Source organism: Oncorhynchus masou, chromosome 21 (assembly GCF_036934945.1).
Source record: "Oncorhynchus masou masou isolate Uvic2021 chromosome 21, UVic_Omas_1.1, whole genome shotgun sequence".
Taxonomy (NCBI): domain Eukaryota; kingdom Metazoa; phylum Chordata; class Actinopteri; order Salmoniformes; family Salmonidae; genus Oncorhynchus; species Oncorhynchus masou.
The window spans coordinates 34,436,386-34,457,587 of record NC_088232.1 but is presented as its reverse complement, the minus strand read 5'-3'; the positions used below and the strand labels follow the sequence as shown (position 1 = coordinate 34,457,587).

General features: G+C 41.7%; 1 protein-coding gene across 2 annotated transcripts in view; it reads right to left on the bottom strand.

Moving 5' to 3' along the window:
- The window catches only part of esrrb (estrogen-related receptor beta), a 65,598-nt gene extending 46,038 nt beyond the window's left edge, over positions 1–19,560 (bottom strand). The window contains exons 1-3 of one of the 2 annotated variants that reach the window (XM_064928261.1): positions 14,112–14,562; positions 8,104–8,303; positions 7,878–7,946 (exon numbers count right to left, since the gene is read on the bottom strand). In XM_064928261.1, coding sequence (XP_064784333.1) covers positions 7,878–7,946; positions 8,104–8,240 — 206 coding nt within the window. In that variant the 5' untranslated portion in view covers positions 8,241–8,303; positions 14,112–14,562. Of the gene's footprint in view, positions 1–7,877; positions 7,947–8,103; positions 8,304–14,111; positions 14,563–18,868 lie in introns of those variants that run through there. The other variant, XM_064928262.1, reaches the window with a different exon arrangement.
- Between the last annotated feature and the right edge of the window lie 1,642 nt (positions 19,561–21,202).

Below are 21,202 nucleotides of genomic sequence, written 5' to 3'. Positions count from 1 at the left end.
CATTGAGGGAGAGAGGCCTGACTGACTGGAACCAGGACCAGGCTGACTGGCTACAATCACTGGAATACTTACTACAAAGGAGACGTTTCCTTAGGAGACGTTTCTGGAGGGTGTCTGTATTCACATGGGGCCATGTAAATGAAATGAGATGGGGGGGATCAGAGCTTGGGGGGAGGATGTTTTGCTATATAACTGGGTCCAGGTTAATGAAATGAGATGGGGGGATCAGAGCTTGGGGGGAGGATGTTTTGCTATATAACTGGGTCCAGGTTAATGAAATGAGATGGGGGGATCAGAGCTTGGGGGGAGGATGTTTTGCTATATAACTGGGTCCAGGTTAATGAAATGAGATGAGGGGGATCAGAGCTTGGGGGAGGATGTTTTGCTATATAACTGGGTCCAGGTTAATGAAATGAGATGGGGGGGGATCAGAGCTTGGGGGGAGGATGTTTTGCTATATAACTGGGTCCAGGTTAATGAAATGAGATGGGGGGGGATCAGAGCTTGGGGGAGGATGTTTTGCTATATAACTGGGTCCAGGTTAATGAAATGAGATGGGGGGATCAGAGCTTGGGGGGAGGATGTTTTGCTATATAACTGGGTCCAGGTTAATGAAATGAGATGGGGGGATCAGAGCTTGGGGGAGGATGTTTTGCTATATAACTGGGTCCAGGTTAATGAAATGAGATGGGGGGATCAGAGCTTGGGGGAGGATGTTTTGCTATATAACTGGGTCCAGGTTAATGAAATGAGATGGGGGGATCAGAGCTTGGGGGAGGATGTTTTGCTATATAACTGGGTGCAGGTTAATGAAATGAGATGGGGGGATCAGAGCTTGGGGGGAGGATGTTTTGCTATATAACTGGGTCCAGGTTAATGAAATGAGATGGGGGGATCAGAGCTTGGGGGAGGATGTTTTGCTATATAACTGGGTCCAGGTTAATGAAATGAGATGGGGGGATCAGAGCTTGGGGGGAGGATGTTTTGCTATATAACTGGGTCCAGGTTAATGAAATGAGATGGGGGGATCAGAGCTTGGTGGGAGGATGTTTTGCTATATAACTGGGTCCAGGTTAATGAAATGAGATGGGGGGATCAGAGCTTGGGGGAGGATGTTTTGCTATATAACTGGGTCCAGGTTAATGAAATGAGATGGGGGGGGATCAGAGCTTGGGGGGAGGATGTTTTGCTATGTAACTGGGTCCAGGTTAATGAAATGAGATGGGGGGATCAGAGCTTGGGGGAGGATGTTTTGCTATATAACTGGGTCCAGGTTAATGAAATGAGATGGGGGGATCAGAGCTTGGGGGGAGGATGTTTTGCTATATAACTGGGTCCAGGTTAATGAAATGAGATGGGGGGATCAGAGCTTGGGGGAGGATGTTTTGCTATATAACTGGGTCCAGGTTAATGAAATGAGATGGGGGGATCAGAGCTTGGGGGAGGATGTTTTGCTATATAACTGGGTCCAGGTTAATGAAATGAGATGGGGGATCAGAGCTTGGGGGAGGATGTTTTGCTATATAACTGGGTCCAGGTTAATGAAATGAGATGGGGGGATCAGAGCTTGGGGGAGGATGTTTTGCTATATAACTGGGTCCAGGTTAATGAAATGAGATGGGGGGATCAGAGCTTGGGGGAGGATGTTTTGCTATATAACTGGGTCCAGGTTAATGAAATGAGATGGGGGATCAGAGCTTGGGGGAGGATGTTTTGCTATATAACTGGGTCCAGGTTAATGAAATGAGATGGGGGGGATCAGAGCTTGGGGGGAGGATGTTTTTCTATATAACTGGGTCCAGGTTAATGAAATGAGATGGGGGGATCAGAGCTTGGGGGGAGGATGTTTTGCTATATAACTGGGTCCAGGTTAATGAAATGAGATGGGGGGATCAGAGCATGGGGGGAGGATGTTTTGCTATATAACTGGGTCCAGGTTAATGAAATGAGATGGGGGGATCAGAGCTTGGGGGAGGATGTTTTGCTATATAACTGGGTCCAGGTTAATGAAATGAGATGGGGGGATCAGAGCTTGGGGGGAGGATGTTTTGCTATATAACTGGGTCCAGGTTAATGAAATGAGATGGGGGGGATCAGAGCTTTGGGGGAGGATGTTTTGCTATATAACTGGGTCCAGGTTAATGAAATGAGATGGGGGGGATCAGAGCTTGGGGGGAGGATGTTTTGCTATATAACTGGGTCCAGGTTAATGAAATGAGATGGGGGGGATCAGAGCTTGGGGGGAGGATGTTTTGCTATGTAACTGGGTCCAGGTTAATGAAATGAGATGGGGGGGATCAGAGCTTGGGATGAGGATGTTTTGCTATATAACTGGGTCCAGGTTAATGACCATCAGGGGAATGGGGAGGTGTGTGTGTAAGTAGGGAGGAGGAGACGCATCGTAGTAAATGTTAAAGGAGGCAGTGGTTGGTATAGAGGTAGAGGCACTCCCTGCACCCAATAGAGACCCATTTTATTCTTAGTTTGGGAAAACCTCCTAATTTGGGATTTTCTCATTCATTAGGCCTGCTCTAAACAGATAGAGGAAGGGGAAGGGTATGTGTAAAGGGGGTGGGATGGGTGGGCCCTCTTTGTTAACGGACACGTCAGCTGACAGATATGTATAATGAGCTGATCTATAGAACAACACAATAGAGGAGTAAGAGAGACAGACAAACAGAAAGCAAAAAAGAGGGTGTGATAGAGAGAGAGAGAGAGAGAGAGAGAGAGAGCGGAAGGGAGACAGGGCTGTTTATGCGTGCTTATGGAGAGCGGCGTGGGCCCCAAATCAATAGTCCGTAGGCCAGGGGATGGGGCTGGATGGAGCTGGGTGGTGCAGGGTTACCACTGCGGGGACCATGCAGCTCCGTGGCCCCGGCCAATTCAGTTTTTCAGTCTCCAACAGAGGATTAAATTTAGCTGCTCCACAGCGATGTCACTGTAGTCTTTATAAAGCCATGAGCTCACCCACTACGACAACATGAGCCCCATGCTCCACCAGGCCAGCCACAAGACAGTGCTGGCTGCCCAGACACAGATCACATCTATTGATCCCCCCTCTGTTCTTCCTGTTGAAACGATGCTGGCAGGAAAAACAGGCCCTCTTATGATACAGGCACTGCTGTTTGTCTGACGTAAACTGTCTGAGTGACACTGGAGTGATCCTATTCTGAAAAGGGCTAAGAATCCTCGGAAAACAAATGACGGTAGGAAAGATCAGATGAAGATGCCAGAACTCTGTTAGGGAGTGGGTTACCAGTTCAGACATGGTTCTACGGCAATAAAAGAGTGAGCATACTACTCTGCATACACAGCAGATATGCTCCCTGTAGAGTAGAATAGCTCAGGGAGCTATTCTGTATCATCACAGCTCACTATAGGAAGAAAGTCTAATGGTGCTCTTTCAGCAAAATAATTAGCCACCATTAAATGTGTCATCGAGAGCATTAATTGTTGGCAGTGGATGCCTAATGCCTAATCATAAATAGTCTTGTGTAATTCAGATCCCATACACTTCACCATGTCTAACCGAAGACGTGGATGTCGATTATGGCAGCCCCCTGCACCTCTCTGAGTCAGAGGGGTTGGGTTAAATGCAGAAGACACATTTCAGTTGAACGCATTCAGTCGTACAACTGACTAGGTATCCCCCTTTCCCTTTCCTATCTGAGCCTTACCAGCCGTTCTATTCCCTGGCCTAAACCACAAGCACAGAGATCTGGCTCCAGCTGTATACCACACGACACTGTTCTGGAAGCAGAACAGACACAACCCTGTGAACCAAGGAGAACTAGTGTATAACCAGCAAGGGAAAACTATACATGTATGTCAAATCTAACTAGAACACACATATATATCTTGAAATATGGATCATACACAGAGGGTGTGTAGTCATTGCATGCACTCTGCAGTGTGTGCGTACAACCAGAGGAAATATTATTGTAAAGGGTTAAGCCTATTTAAGGCAGACCAATGTAAATCACAGGTTGAGACACAGTGACTCCGAGTACAGGGGGACAGAGGCAAGGAGCCATGCATGAAATTACTTCATTAATCTTCCTCTGATAGGCTGTCCTTGTTTAGGGGGGAACTCTACCTGCTTTAAACAAAGAGCCCGTCCTGCCACTACCATAAATTACCCTCTTCATCAGAGGAAGGGCCAAACACACACACACACAATATATATACACACACACACAAGGCAAGACTAACAGGTTTATCAGGTGTCCAGAATAATTTAACTGCAATCAAATGTGTCAATGTTTACACAGGCTCACACATAAACATAGCACATGGATGAGTTCCACATTTTGTTGTGGAATATGGAACACTGAAATAATGTTCAATGTTGAACATACAGTATGCTGATAAAAATGTGAGGACAAAATTAATTAGATTTTGTTTGTTTGTTTTCATCATCTTTGAGGCGATAACACAATCTCTTTTGATGCAGACGACACCAATGATCTCTAGTTATTCCACTGTATGGAACCGTGCCCCAGGCCTTTATTTCACGGCTATGGGGTGGTGTGTTAAAGCCCTTCAAATCGCCCCAGAGACACTCAGGGCCCCTCCCCTAGTCTCTCCCTGGTCTCTCCCTAGTCTCTCCCTGGTCTCTCCCTGGTCTCTCCCTGGTCTCTCCCAGGTCTCTCCCTGGTCTCTCCCTGGTCTCTCCCTAGTCTCTCCCTAGTCTCTCCCTGGTCTCTCCCTAGTCTCCCCCTAGTCTCTCCCTGGTCTCTCCCTGGTCTCTCCCTAGTCTCTCCCTAGTCTCTCCCTGGTCCCCAGCTCTTTACAGGCTCATGTCCCAGACCCTCCCCTCACTCCCCATAAATAGTGGTGATTATAAAAAAGTGGGTGGGGTGGATGATTTATATGCTGACATCCAACACCATGCCATTCAGGAATAATTACACTTTGGGGATATTTTTTGAATTAATGAGTCTCCTTCAGGGGGCAATCTAAACATACATCTCAGCAGCCGACACCGTCTGGTGTCATAGCAGTGTTAGTGAAAGAGGAATCCTACCTGCCAGTTTATACTACTCAGCTCAACTAAACCATTTCACTGTGTTTTGTGTGCATTTGGGGGTACAGGGTATACAAATATGAAATGATAAAAAGGTCAAACACAAACATGTAAAAACACAACATGACTAGCTTCCACCTTCCATAACACATGCAGTTCCCCCTGCCAAGCCTCAATGTACCCTCTACGGCATCATGTATGTCCATGCCCCTGCTATGACATTCCAGAAATGAAAGCCGAGAGGCTTCTCTCAGGCAGAGAGAATGATGAATAAAGATTGACATTGTAATGCAGTCTGGTTTACTGAGACAGCCACGGGTCAGCACAGCACTGAGAGAGGGACTAAACGGACGTCTAATCGACTTTGATTTACGCAGAGAAGATAGAACTTTGACATTGAATTAAAACAAGAAATGAAATGGACGTTGTAACCTTCCTAAAAGACAAACCCCAGAAAAAGATCACAGCGGACGACTGTCAGTGACACATTTCTAACTCACGGGTGAACCCCCCAGAAATCTGTCATTGACCCGCTAATATTCAAAAAATATTCAAACATTTTCAATTTACCGAAAACCCCAAACAACAAGATTCCCATCCATTTTGTAATGTGACTACAAACCCTATTGACAAGGTCCCTAGGAAATAAACACATTAATAAATATTCCCAGTCACCACTGTGAAACTAGCCCTGCACACTGAGGCAGAGGGTGGGTAGCAGTTAGCCTGCATACTAGGATGTTAATGGTTGGTGATTCAGAAGTTCTGGCCCCAGGGCAGGCAAACCTAACCAGGAGAACGTGCTCATGTTCTCCCTCTCTGGGAGAGACACATGCACACAACAACAGCGAGGGTCCAATGAGTATGTACACACCCGACAATATCACAACCTTTACATCAAGACTGGGTTGCATTAACTCCAGTATTAATGTAAACTCTTGAACTTGTAGCTTTAGTGTCGATTCTTATCCAAGCTCATCAATGCTGTCATTCAGACTGTCCTACAATATGTCTTCAGAACCTCCTAGAATGCTCCATGCCATCAGTCTGCCTGGGTGGCCAGGACAGAACAGGACAGAGTAGAGCAGTGTAGGGCAGGGCAGAGCAAGGAGGCAAATGGCTCTCAGGCTAACAGCTGTTATGGCTGGGAGGCCTGGAAGGGCTGCAGAGGCTGTGTACAGTCAGTCCATCCGTACTTAAGCTGTCAGTAAGAATCAGAGCTGCTATTGTGACGGACGGTTTCAATATTGATTTCATAAATAAACAGAGCTAACCATCGATCCTAATGTTATTTTGCATTTCAATTACTGCTCAGAAACATAACCTTCAAACGACTGGCCGCTCAATACCAATAACATTCACTGATAAACGCCCGCATCGTCCACTCCACGTCACGCTTTTTACCAAGTGTAAATTAGCGGACTTAGCATGTTCCCTCCATTACATTTACGACAGAGCGTATCTAAAAGCTGCAGAATTATCATTCAGTCTGGCGTCTATCGGGCGGCAAAGCAGACGCAAATACAGACAGAGAGAGGAATGAATGAAAACAAACCGATGACGAGATGAGTAACACACCAAACCAAAGAAAGATCTTCAATGATTAAACTATAACTGGATAATCACACTCTAACCACATATTCACTGTGCAGTGAATATTAGTAATACATATGTAATTACAGCTGTTTGTCCCAATGTGTTAGAAAAACAAATCTTGGACTCTGAAATCGTATATTCTCATGATAATACCTCATGACTAATAATGTATTATAATATTCAGAATGCAGTTATTATGTTTTTACACAACTTCTCTGACAGTCATCCATTTGAGCCTCCTTATGTGTGTGTGTGTGCGCGCGTGTGTGAATCAAGGGGAGCCTTTCAGTGTTGGAGCAACAGAAAGAAGTGCTGACGCACCGTGTCAGTGATAGCACTTCGCTGCCACAAGGGCGTGAAAGTAGCCCACGTAGCCAGGCTAGCATTATCCTCCTTGACTAATGGACCTGGTTATTTTTAAACACATTCGCACACTGCAGTAAAGGTGTCCAAGGTTACCGTGGTCAAAATCAGGAGGGACGACTGGTGAAGTTTGGTGGTTTCAGTGCGGTTGGATGTCGTGAAATGGTCAAAGTGACGTGGCTCATCACAGAAAAGACTAGAAAGACCAAACACTGCATGAGCTCGTATGAGTCATGGTATCCAAAATAAATCTGTCATTTTAGAGTGTTAACAATGGGTGTTACAAACAATTATCGAGGTCTTCTGAGATAAACTATATCAGTGCACACACTTCACATAAACAGTCTGTAATCAAAAGCAAAATGATCAAAGAAACATCAAACAAACAGAAGTTGAAGTCCACCTAGTTCAGTAAAAACTATGCTCTATACCATATGTCTAGGAATGTATCATCTTTATTATGTATTCTACAAGAAATAAGTAAGCATCTCAATGAGGCCCTAGTTAAATGGGACCCCGGGATGCTATGTTCAGGGAAGGTGAAGTAGATGTGTGCAGTTTGAATCTCAATACTCTGTCCTTATATTCTGTCCTGCCTAGTTAACTGGGGGATAAGGATGCATGAAGGGCCAGAGTGGGGAAGAGTGGAGGGTAACACTGTATGTGACGGTGTACGTGAAGTGCTGTGAAGAGCTTCCCTTAAATAGCAGATGCAAGTAGCCAACAATTACAAACACACAAAAATGGAGAGCAGGGAGGGTCAATCCACTCTGCATCCCTTAACGCCCTGGGGACCGGGGACAGCACCCCCCCCCCCCCCGAACAGCCTGGTCTGAGTGACATGTTTTCAGTGAAAGAAATGATACTTATTATACTTATATGCAGGGCTTACCAGAAATGTGAGGGCTCCAGTGTGGCCAGTGGACTGAGTAATCGCCCTAATGAATTGGACAACGAAGCCCTGTTGGTACAAGGAGATGCATTTAGAATTGGGTGACAAATTGAATTTCAAACATTAGGTTTTTCTTAAAAGGCACGTATCCCGACACCTCCCCTTAAGTGCAGAGGGAGAGAAGCAAGAGGAGGGTTGGAATGGGCCGGGGAACAGCGGTGGTCACCTGGGCCGGCTGGAGCTGGCTGTCTGCAGTGGCCACAGCGACCACAGACTCCTAGCTCTTAGCGGGGTGGCCGTTCTCGGCCAGGAGCCTCTTCTGGTAATGTATTCTGAAACCAAATTACCGTAAGCTGATCCCATCTGGATGGTGTCTGTGCAGGACTGCTTTGGTTACCCGCCACTACCTGTACCCTGCGATAGCATCTCCATGAAGACAGCAAAAATCAGATTAACCCAATAACACTGAAACACTTGGTCAAAGAGCAAAGAGCTTTTAACTTAAGATACACTAATGTAATTCCCTCGCCTTGTTCTCTGAAACCTAATAAGAATAAAGAGAGAAGGGACAAGAATGTTAGAAATGGGCATTTTACAGAGCCTAATGCAGCAACCTGGAAATGAAGTCAAACAAATTGAAATGTAATTCATTGCTGTGTTCTAACTACTACTTTTTTATGAAAATGCATCAGAAAGCATTTACTAAATGGAAAATTGACATGTAGAGTATGGCTGGGAGGAGCAGTGAGGGTGTTGATGGAACATTTAGGGAGGGAGAGGAGTCCCGTCTCAATCAGCTGCCTGCCGCTCAGCGTGTGTTTGCTCGAGAGCCCAGATGAACTCAAACTGACAATCCTCAGCACTGGTTGATTTCTGAGTTGCGCTGAAACAGCCGGAGCAATAGGAGAGAAACAATAAGCCTGTCTGACTGCCATATGTTACCTGCTGCTGCCTGAAACAAGAGTGACTTCAACTTAAACAAATCAAGTTCTGTGAATTTCAGCTTACTATCCATCCCAATCTTACAATACGTAGCTTACTATCACCACAATCTTACAATACGTAGCTTACTATCCATCCCAATCTTACAATACGTAGCTTACTATCCATCCCAATCTTACAATACGTAGCTTACTATCCACCCCAATCTTACAATACGTAGCTTACTATCCATCCCAATCTTACAATACGTAGCTTACTATCCATCCCAATCTTACTATACGTAGCTTACTATCCACCCCAATCTTACAATACGTAGCTTACTATCCACCCCAATCTTACTATACGTAGCTTACTATCCACCCCAATCTTACTATACGTAGCTTACTATCCACCCCAATCTTACAATACGTAGCTTACTATCCACCCCAATCTTACTATACGTAGTTTACTATCCATCCCAATCTTACAATACGTAGCTTACTATCCACCCCAATCTTACAATACGTAGCTTACTATCCATCCCAATCTTACAATACGTAGCTTACTATCCATCATCCCAATCTTTCTATACGTAGCTTACTATCCACCCCAATCTTACAATACGTAGCTTACTATCCACCCCAATCTTACTATACGTAGCTTACTATCCATCCCAATCTTACAATACCTAGCTTACTATCCATCCCAATCTTACAATACGTAGCTTACTATCCATCATCCCAATCTTTCTATACGTAGCTTACTATCCACCCCAATCTTACTATATGTAGCTTACTATCCACCCCAATCTTACAATACGTAGCTTACTATCCACCCCAATCTTACAATACGTAGCTTACTATCCACCCCAATCTTACAATACGTAGCTTACTATACACCCCAATCTTACAATACGTAGCTTACTATCCACCCCAATCTTACTATACGTAGCTTACTATCCACCCCAATCTTAAAATACGTAGCTTACTATCCACCCCAATCTTACAATACGTAGCTTATTATCATCCCAATCTTACTATACGTAGCTTACTATCCACCCCAATCTTACTATACGTAGCTTACTATCCACCCCAATCTTACTATACGTAGCTACTATCCATCCCAATCTTACTATACGTAGCTTACTATCCACCCCAATCTTACAATACGTAGCTTACTATCCACCCCAATCTTACAATATGTAGCTTACTAACCACCCCAATCTTACTATACGTAGCTTACTATCCATCATCCCAATCTTACAATACGTAGCTTACTATCCACCCCAATCTTACAATACGTAGCCTACTATCCATCCCAATCTTACTATACGTAGCTTACTATCCATCATCCCAATCTTACTATACGTAGCTTACTATCCATCATCCCAATCTTTCTATACGTAGCTTACTATCCACCCCAATCTTACAATACGTAGCTTACTATCCATCCCAATCTTACAATACATAGCTTACTATCCACCCCAATCTTACAATACGTAGCCTACTATCCACCCCAATCTTACAATACGTAGCTTACTATCCCATCATCCCAATCTTACTATACGTAGCTTACTATCCATCCCAATCTTACAATACGTAGCTTACTATCCACCCCAATCTTACAATACGTAGCCTACTATCCACCCCAATCTTACAATACGTAGCTTACTATCCCATCATCCCAATCTTACTATACGTAGCTTACTATCCATCCCAATCTTACAATACGTAGCTTACTATCCACCCCAATCTTACAATACGTAGCTTACTATCCCATCATCCCAACCTTACTATACGTAGCTTACTATCCATCCCAATCGAGAAGGGAGAATAAATATAGAGCAAGCTTGAAGCTGTGGAGAGAGACATGCCACTTCATACCTACTATTGCTCTTTTTTAGGGCAAATGTATTTGAGTGATCAGTTCAAACAAGCAGTAATAGGCTATACATACCTCTCCATATTGTCTGAAATAAAAAACGATTTCTGATTCAATCTGATTCCTACAGTCGTTGGCAGTGTCACTCAGGCCCCCAGGTCAATCTATAGAGCAACATACTACACAGCTTCTACATCACTGCTCTGCTAATTACATGGTGTACATACGTCCCAGTAATCCCAGCAACTAAGCACCGGAGACACACACCACCACACAACACCGAGGGGCTGGAAATACTGCTGTCCACGGACCAAGCAGAGGGACTAGACACTGTAAACTCAACGCAAACGAACAACACTGCATTAGCTGGAAGTAAAGACTTGAATTTGTTGTCCAATGTTATTTTCATTATAAAGTATTTAATCCTTTGCGTAATGATTTTACTTTTGGATGAACTGCTTTGTAAAGATTTTTATATTTTTTTTTTATAGTTGGACATTTTATTTTAAATCAATTCAAATACATCTTAAGTGTATACTAGAGTGTTACTGTACATAAATATCTAAACTATTTCAATGCAATTTATGAAAAGATCACAGCTGATCTTAAACTGATTTATGTTTGAGATATTGCCAGCCATTGCATGTCAAAACATCTACTGTATGTAATTCCTGCTATCCATGGCTAAAGCAGTAATAAGTGTTCAATTGACTCATTTCATTTTACATGCACAAACATCTAATACCTATATCATAGAACACCACAATTATGTCAAACCTATATTTAATATGGCGTTATATGTTACATTTACAGATATGATCTGTTCTATATCACAGAAGAGAAGGAAATGCACGCTGTCTCCACATCGTATGTGATAGAAAATAAAACATGTAAAACACAGTATTTTGAGTGCCAACCACCCCTTGTAGTTGTATTTTTTTGTATTAGAATTGCTTGTCTTATAAATGTTACATGAATGGGGTGAAACACAACATTGGGACACAAAATGATTTGTATCTAATAATCGTATTCCACTGCATGATATATATGTTATATTAAATGATGCAAAATAAAATAAATAAATCATTCTGCATCACCTAGTGTACATGTATCATTAAAGCCACCAAAGAAAAGCTTTGCTTAATTTAACACAAACATTATTAGTATTGTGCACTGTGCCCACCTTTCCAATGAAATCCAAAATCATTATATTGCACATTTCTGTTGAAACACTTCCCTATCGGAAATATAATGTCAGTCAATCTAAAATAAAAACCGGTTTTATAGACTGCAATTTAATGATTTAATTTATGCACCCCATATTGGCTAGAGTGTTTACAGTGAATAACCACCAAAGTAGGTTAGAATGTTGTTAACAACATTGCACCAAAAAACATGATTTGGAGGAAAATCATAAACATGAATACATGAGTCACATTGAGGTGGAAGATTGCATTTGAAAGGTTTGAGCGTTAAAAACAATGTTCTCCTCATAAATCAGTATACTATGTAAACGTTAATACTATTAAAGGTATCTTAAATATGCCTCAGTAGTTATTGTATAGTTATTGGATATTATGATGAGCAAGTTTGTTATTTTGACCCTTTACCACTGAAGTGTATCTAAAAGGCAGAGTTGTATAGAACCTCTGTAAAACAAAGGAGATTATAACAGTCCGTCTAAGGAGTAACGAGTCCACTAGGTTGTCTTCTCTCTCTGAGCGGGATATGGTTCCTGCCCAAACTAGAGTTCCTGAAAACAAGTGAGTGAATCCTTAGGCTGTCAGAACAATTCAACCCGTTCCCTCTTTTGCATGACATCCCATTGAGAATTCCTCTGGTTGTATTGCTTTCAAACACTATACATGAAAATCTATTCTGCTCAACTACTTTCATTTATTATTTTCTATCATATCATAGGACGGCGGGTAGCTTAGTGGTTAAGAATGTTGGGCCAGTAACTGAAAGGCCGCTGGTTTGAATCCAAAAAGCCGACTAGGTGAACAATCTGTTGATGTGCCCTTAAGCAAGGCACTTATCCCTAATTGCTCCAGTAAGTTGCTCTGGATAAGAGCATCTGCTAAATGACAAAAATAAATAAATATATCTCAATCTTTCAGCAGATATGCCTTTTAATCATAATCCAGCTACAACGACAGACAGACACATTTGGCTGATTAGATTTTTGCGTGGAAAGAGTTATGGGTTGAAATAATGACTATCTGGAATACTACATGAGGATGTGACAGCAAGAATAAAGAATTTCATCAAAAGCACATGATAATACTTACAGACCCTGCAAATTAAAAGATTGTCACTGCTGAGTGGAATATTGGGCCTAAAATATATAGCTGTACTGTAAAATGTTTTTAAAACATACATGTATAGATATCTAGCTGTTGTATTTTTAGAACACTTTCTAAAGTAGATTACTAAAATAGGATTGGAGATACTTTTCCAATTTTATTCAAGCAATCATACAAGTCTGCTATAAAATAAAAAATACATCTCCTACATGCCAACAAGATATGAATGTATAAAAGCAGAAGTGCATATACAATTACCAGGTAACTTTAAGCAAGCCCACAGTTAGCGAGGGCTTCTCAGACAGGCAGCCTGGCTGATGTGCTACTAGCTGGGATGGATCTGACTGACCACTGGGATTACACAGTTCTTTCATACGTCTATCCCCAGACATACAAATATTGCAGCGTGCAATTCATCCTCCCCAATTCCATGAATTCAATCTATCTAATTTAATCTAATCTTTTTAAATGTATTTTGATTCTGTCAGGGTGGCAGTCCGGCCAGGACACAAACAGAGAACAAAGCCATCCCAGAACAAGCTCCTAACCCAACAGGACACATTCCCTCTATTCTTTAGGAAAAACACACTTGCACGTTGCAATGAGCTACTCCTAATTGATCGGCCATGCTCTTAATGAAATGTGCACAGTGACACACATGGCTGACAATGTGCTAAAGGGCTAAGGATCCTCTCTCCCTATTGAACACAACCAAAGACACACCACAGTACACCTCTCTTGTTGCTTTTAGGGTATCACTGGCAGCAGACAGTCCTGTATGAATTAACAGCCCTCCATAACATATATAGAGAGAAAGAGTCAGATAGTGCACGTGTGTGTGTGTGTGTGTGGGTGTGTGTGTGTTTGTGTGTGTGTGAGAGAGAGAGAGAGCAAGAGAGCCAGGAAAAGCACAGTGCACCATAACAATAGCAGTAAAAAGTTCAGCGTCGAGATCGGCAGGTCCTTTGTCAAGGAAACAAATGCAAGCACTTCTACAAGAAAACATGAAGAGAAAGGAGAGAGGAGGAAAAATAAAGAAAGATTGCAAGAGGGGAACAAAGCTATATCCAACATCACAAAAGACGGGTATGTTAAAAGAAAGGTTGAAAGAAAGACGTGCACCTACTGGTTATGATAGCTGAGAGGGTCTGGCAGACAAAGTTCTGAAATGTCCATCAGTCCAGTTTTAGCATTCCAGGAATGAGAAGAGGAAGAGGAAATAGGAAACAATTGAGACCCGCTTCTCCCCCAAAATGACAGCAGAGCACCCTCAGAAAGAACGGTGAAAAGCCCCTCCAGAACTGCTTCCCCCAGCCTGCACAGGTATGCTGTATCTGACTGTGTTCGAGAGTGTGTGCGCAAGAGAGTTGAAGAGTGTTTGTGTCTGTTTCTATGGTTGTGGGTGTATGTGTGTGTCTGTGTGTATATGAGAGATCGAGAGAGGGGAGTGGGAGAGAGAGAGAGGTAAAGGGGGGGCGAGAGACAGTGCGATCGAGATGAGCGCAGGCAGCGGCGGATGAGCGCTAAGATGCAGAGAGCTTGAGAGAGCGAGAGAGAGGAATGACTCTTTCCATGGTCAGGATAGGGCTCTTTAAGACTCAGTGGCTTGATGAATATGGAACAGCTGCTGTTGTCTCCGAGGGGTAGGACTTAAAGGGACAGAGCACGGAGGAGGAGGGAACCAAACACTCAATAGAGCTCTCTGCTGCACAGAAATACACACACACATACACAACGCCGCAGTCATTAGAACAGACAGATGCATATACTTTACAACATGCCCTTAAAAGAGTTCACACGACACACTAAAACATGTTGAAAAGCACACAAATAAAAATATGACAGCTAAAAACTCACATGCAGCCATTCACACTGCTAATTTCCAATATGAATACATGCACGAGTTGCTGGACATGTATGCCCTATTGATGTTGAAAGAAAGCACAAATCTATAAAAAATAAAATAATATGATTTCCCACTTGAGACCACTTAATCACAATTAGTCCGGGAAAACAGGAAAACATTTATAGTAAAACAATATTATTAATTCAATTCAAGCTTTATTTTCAGATTCACAAAAATAAAGCTTTTATACCAATTGAAATAGCACAAGGAATATTTATATATATAAAAAAAGTTTTTTTACACAACATACTGTAGTGTGTACAAGAATAACAACAGTTCATTACAAAAACAAGTATTTGTTTCAGCAGGTTATGACAGACAACCACAACAAAGCAATGTAACCAAGCAATGCTTTACTGTTGATCCTTCAAATGAGCTTAATTTAAAACTGCTAACAGCAGTAGTGGTTTTTCAGTACCCCAGAGACATTTCAGCCTGTCTGACTGTCCCGTCAATAAATCTTTCAGATCTATGCAGATCTATGCAGAAACAGAGTGCTCCATTTTTCTAGATAGTCACCCGTTGAAGTCATGGGGTAAGGAATGTTTCTGGGATTTCTGCTGAAGTAACAACAAATCTGACATGTCAGGATTCAGAACAAGTCAAAAAGCGCAGAAAACTGAAACCCAACAACACAGAGACAACTGGGAACACACATTTACTTGCAAAAGACAACAACTTTGCATCCGTTGAGGAAAGTAAATCCATGTATTGAGTTGTGCGTGGCCATTTGCGCTTGGTGATACATGTGAAGGACTATTGTGGACCTTTCACCAGCTGTGAGAGATGATCTAAAGCCATAACTCAAACTCTGGGAGCCCATCAGCTTCTAAAGCAGCGGAAAATCCAGCCCTGTCTTCTCTGACCTCGGTTTAAAACCGCCTGTGTTTCACTGTTGATCAAGCCTAGGAAGCATGTGGAGAACGCAGATAGCATTTCACAGTCAATGAGGGGCTCCATGTTACTGTATCCCTATATTATAAGAACACAGCTTAACATGGCATCTTAAAGTAGAAAAGAGCAGTCGAACAATGGCTGACAATTCTGGGATAAGTCAAATAGCATGACTTTACTGTTTTTTTATCTAATTAGCTCTACTTGAATAAAGCAAGTTCAGAGATGGTGGCTAGTGGCTTACTTTTCATAGTTGATTTAATCATTTCATAATTGAAGAGTCGACAACTTGGGGAACTGAATACAATGTCTTCCAATAATAGGAGGTTGGCAAATTGTCCCTCCTTACTGTAATACAGTAACAGTATGTCTCTGGTAAAATAGGACTGCCCCATAACTGCATGTTGGTATTCCAGTTGAAAAAATAATCCAGGTATTAATCAGCTCACGTTTCCATAATCGACACAAAACCATCACTCAATCCCTCTTGATCATCACAGGCCTATTGATGTCCAGCAACATCCCCATCAGAGCTGCTTTAAAGTAGCTCACATTAAAACATCTAGTCCTTCTTAAAAAATACAAAAAATGACTTACAGTACACCAAAGAACTATATTTCCACATCTAAGCCATTGATTGACATGGCTGCTACTGTATATAAAACACAATATACAATCCAAAATCAAACTAGTGTGAATCAATTATAAAATCTTAAACATCTGTTATAATAACCCTGACTGAATATTCCAATGAAATAATGAGAAATAGCCAGACAAAATCCATGACAAATCAAGACTGTGTGTTTTCTTAAAAACAAAGTGCTACCCAATTTCCTTGACCTAGATACAACCCTAAAGACACGTGGTGGAGATTTCAGGCAACGCTGACAAGGGATTTCATGAATCAGCATACAGTATGAATAAAACTACTATCAACCTGCTGTAGAATACAACAGACAGTGACCTGCGACCTCACGGCATAGGGCTTTGGCATGTGCCAAAGGCACATATAAAATAGATGATTGATGTCTGAAGATATTTTGGAACAGACTGTAATTTCATTGAAAAACAATGGATTAAAGGTCGTTCATTCTAATTTGTAATCCATCTGACTTGGTTAAGGGGATGGGTGCAATCCCTTTGGAATGCTTATCAAGAAGGCTCGTTCACTGCTGGAATCCTCCATTGAAAAAATCCTGTCTCATTCATTATGCAGCTACAGTACATAACTATACACGCACGCACACACACACACACACACACACACACACACAGGTTTTTATATAGCGAATTAGATTACTTACAGGGTTACATATTCAAGTTCGTATTTGGATGCGATGTCTCTTTCAGCAAATTTGCTAAATTCATCCTTGTCCTTTATGAGCCTACCAGAGTTGATACTGCCCCACATTTACAACCTGCCTGAATATCAGAGAATGAGATGACGGAATATCATTTAGAAATATTACACTTCACTTCTGGTGCTTACTAGATGACATTGGCCAGATTGTTGTAGCGTGACATTGGCCAGATTGTTGTAGCGTAGGCTCAGTTCTGAAAAAAGTGATGTTGTTTATAATGCCCTCGTATCAGGTGTGTTATGAAATCTTCCCTTACCACTATAGTGTAAAATGATTTGACAGGGAGAAATTGGGTACAAGACAAGAGACTGCTCTATGCATTGAACACTATTGATCACTATTTGGTGAGCAAATGTGGAAGCAGGGTTATGACAGAAAGTAATACAGCACGCACAATTCATGTCATATAAGAATGTGGACTAATTGTTGGATTCACAGACCTCCCTTATTTCATAGCACATAGATAACTAAAAATACATTTGCACCCTGCAGATCTGATATGGAGGCTTCAATTTAGACAATAGACACAACACATATTCTATACGAATAGCAACATGTTGAAGCAGTGAGTGTGTGTCACCACAATATTATGAAGTACTAAAACATGCATTCCTGTGTCTTAATTTCCTGTTAGACAAATACAGCACTAATACTCCCGAGTTCCATTACACCCCACATGACCTGTTTTTGATCCAAGAAGTAGGCTAGGCTGCTGGTTGCGAAGTGGCTAGAATTTGGGGTTCTCAACGACTTCAGTTGTCTCAAAATGATAACAAATGTCTGTCACGCACTTTCAGTTTCTTACAGGGACTGTTATGCGAATTAACAATAGGCCAAATTGCACAGGCCCAATTGTTTTTCGAACAGGCAATAGCAATAGTAGGCCCCAGTCTCTGGCGTTAGAAGCCCCGACTCGAAGTCCTATTAGACAGCGCTGCAAGTGTTACAACGTCAAAATACGTTTGTTACTCTGCAAATGTGGAGTTTCGCTGAGCAACTATCTTCCCGTTATGTACTTCCTCAAAATGTCTAAATAAAAACCTCTACTGTATTGAGCTATTGTCGACTTCCGACCTGTGCGTGGCAGTAATGAGTGATTGGAGGTGCCGAATCACAATTTAACTCACTCAAACTCTGAAGGTAAAATAACACATGAATACGACGTGGGCTGGCAATTGTGTTGACCGTTTGGCTTTAGGGGATGTCCTCCTCTTTCGCTCCCTCTAATCATGTTCTTGTTTTTCATTATGCCCACGACGCAGTTCAAGTTGATTTAAATTTCAGCTCCATTGATTAACAGTCCTTCATAAAAATCATGACTCTGATTCAGCGCCACAATCAATACAAAAATAAAATCAGAAAGAAAAAAAAGAAACTGAAAAAAGAGTGCACACTGTCCAGTTATAAAACATTGAATAGCTGGGTTATTAAAAATGTGCACTGTTTCAGGGTACTGTTTCACAAGTTGGTAGGCTAGGTAGCCTACATGCATATGAGCTGCCAATGGGGTCAACAGTAGGCTATAGCGTTATCATTATTAACAGCAGGCAACATTAAATATTAACTTTTAAAAAGTTGCATGAAATGAAAAGTAAAGTTGCTAAAAATAAGTTGCTAATAAATGAAGTGATAGTGGACGTGCCAACAACTTGTAAGTAGCCTTCAGAAAAGTAGTCCAATGATAATAAATGGAAGAGAAAAGTAAGGTGGAGAATACTCTACCTTTACAGACAGGTTATATCAAATCCCTCAGGTGCTACTGTGTAGGGTTGGTGTCTTCAGGTTGTAGGAGCGGCTACCTATGTGATTGTGAATGCGCCGTTTTAGTCATACGACAGTAGGCTACATCTATCAACTCCTCCTCCAGCCTTCGCCCTTTTACAGTATATTCTCCATCCCCTGCGGCGACACCAAACATCCGTCGCAGAGATCAAGATGCCTATGCAGCTGAGAAGCCATTACTGACCTTTACTGTTATAGTTACTGAGAAAAAGTCCGAGATAATTTGGATAACTGCCACTGAATATTCGCTCTCTTTCCCCTCCCTCTCGGGGTCCATAACAGCAACGTGTGCCTGGATTAGTGTAAATCTTCACCAAGAAAACAACAGTGACAGTTGACATGCGGTACAAATCTTAAATACCACGGCAGTTCTCGAAAAGGTCGGTTGGATTCCACTGTTGATAAATAGATAACAAGACAATAGTAGCGTCGCGTCTGTAAGCAGAGTGAGATCAGGGCGTTGCAAAAGTATCACATAGCTAACATTGTGACAGATCCCCAGGAAGTTTTGAGACGGAGAGAGTGGGGTCCAGATGTGTATGCAAATGGTTAGAAACCCCTTTCTTCATTACGGATGACCTCATTTCAGTTATTGTCTGAAAACTTGTAATTAGTTGTTCCTCTTGGAAATATCCCACTGCGCAGAAACCGGTTGATCCAATGTTGTTTCACGTAATTTCAACAAAAACAATCAATGTGACGCGTTGAAGCAACGTGGAAAACTGATTGGATTTGCAAAAAGTCATCAACATAAGCGAATTTCGTATGAACCACCCAACCTTTAACCCAAATCCAATGACCTTTTTTTTTATTTCGAATGTAATTCACGTTAGTTGACAACACAACCGAATGTAAATAAACAGTTGAACTGACTGACATCTGTGCCCAGTGGGATGCACCAGGAGTTGCTGAAATTAGTCTAAACTATGGACAGTAAGCCACTGTTGGTGTGTCAGCATTGAATTTAATCAACATAAAAGTAATTTTCAATGTTTGATATGCTTGTTATCAAATCTATTGTTTCATAGGTTTCGTAGGCAATTGTGTAAAATAAAAATACATTAAAAAAATGTAATGAGTTGGCTAACATAAAATAGCCTACATTTAAAGACAACAGTATGGGATGATCATGAAATCTTCCATTTGATGCTGGCCTTAAACTGAGAAAACCCCTAATTCCTGAATACACCTTCCTTGAAGGCTTGTAGGTTATAGTTGAGGGACTACCAGGCACGTCATCTTCTCCGCTAGAGGGAGTGGTATTTCACCAGACCACCTAGGACGGGGGAGGCACTTTTATTTATTTATAACACATTGCAATTCATGAACTGAAGGAATGACAGGAACCTGCCAGCAACAAAATGCAATTTGTTTCTATAATTTGCCCACTCTAGATCAATAAAAACATAAACCTTTCTATTATGGAAATCATGAAGTAATCATTATTATAAATGAATACATTAAAACGCTAAAGATAAAAGACTGGGGTCCATATTGATAGGCTAGTGATAAAGTCATTTGAAAGAGAACATTAGGCTAAGTTACATTAAAATGATAATATAGTCACTTTTAAAATATCAATATATTTAAATGCAATTAAGTGCATGTGAAAATGTATTCCAATTGAGGTGCACCAGGGGTTTCAGAAGATCACTTGATGTTTGAGTTTCATGGTAGAAATATAAATTAAAAGATCAGATTATCCCTTCAAAGGGAAAATCTATAAATGCAATTTGTTAAACGCACAGAATCCATCAGGCTGGAGAAATTACAACAGTGGCTTGTTTAGTTCACAATAAAAAAATGCTTCCTTAGGTGGTTACATTTCAAGGTGATTATTGGCTCAGCTTTCAGCAACTCACTCACTTACTAGGCAGGTCAATGAAACCAGTGAGTTTCCATCCTGCATGGAGTTATTATCAGTGCCTTGGTGGGAGCAGTGGTGTCAGAGATTCCAGCCACCCAAGCCCCATGGCAAGCGGTACCAATGCACCAAGTCTGGAACCAACAGGATCCTGAACAGCTTTTACATCCAAGCTATGAGACTGCTAAATAACGAATAAAATGGTTACCCGAACTATCTACCTTGACCATTTTTTGAAGTAATTCTACCCACACACTCACACATACTAACAATGACATCAAACAAACACACACACACACACACACACACACACACACACACACACACACACACACACACACACACACACACACACACACACACACACACACATACTAAACATACGCTGCTGCTAATGTCTATTATCTATC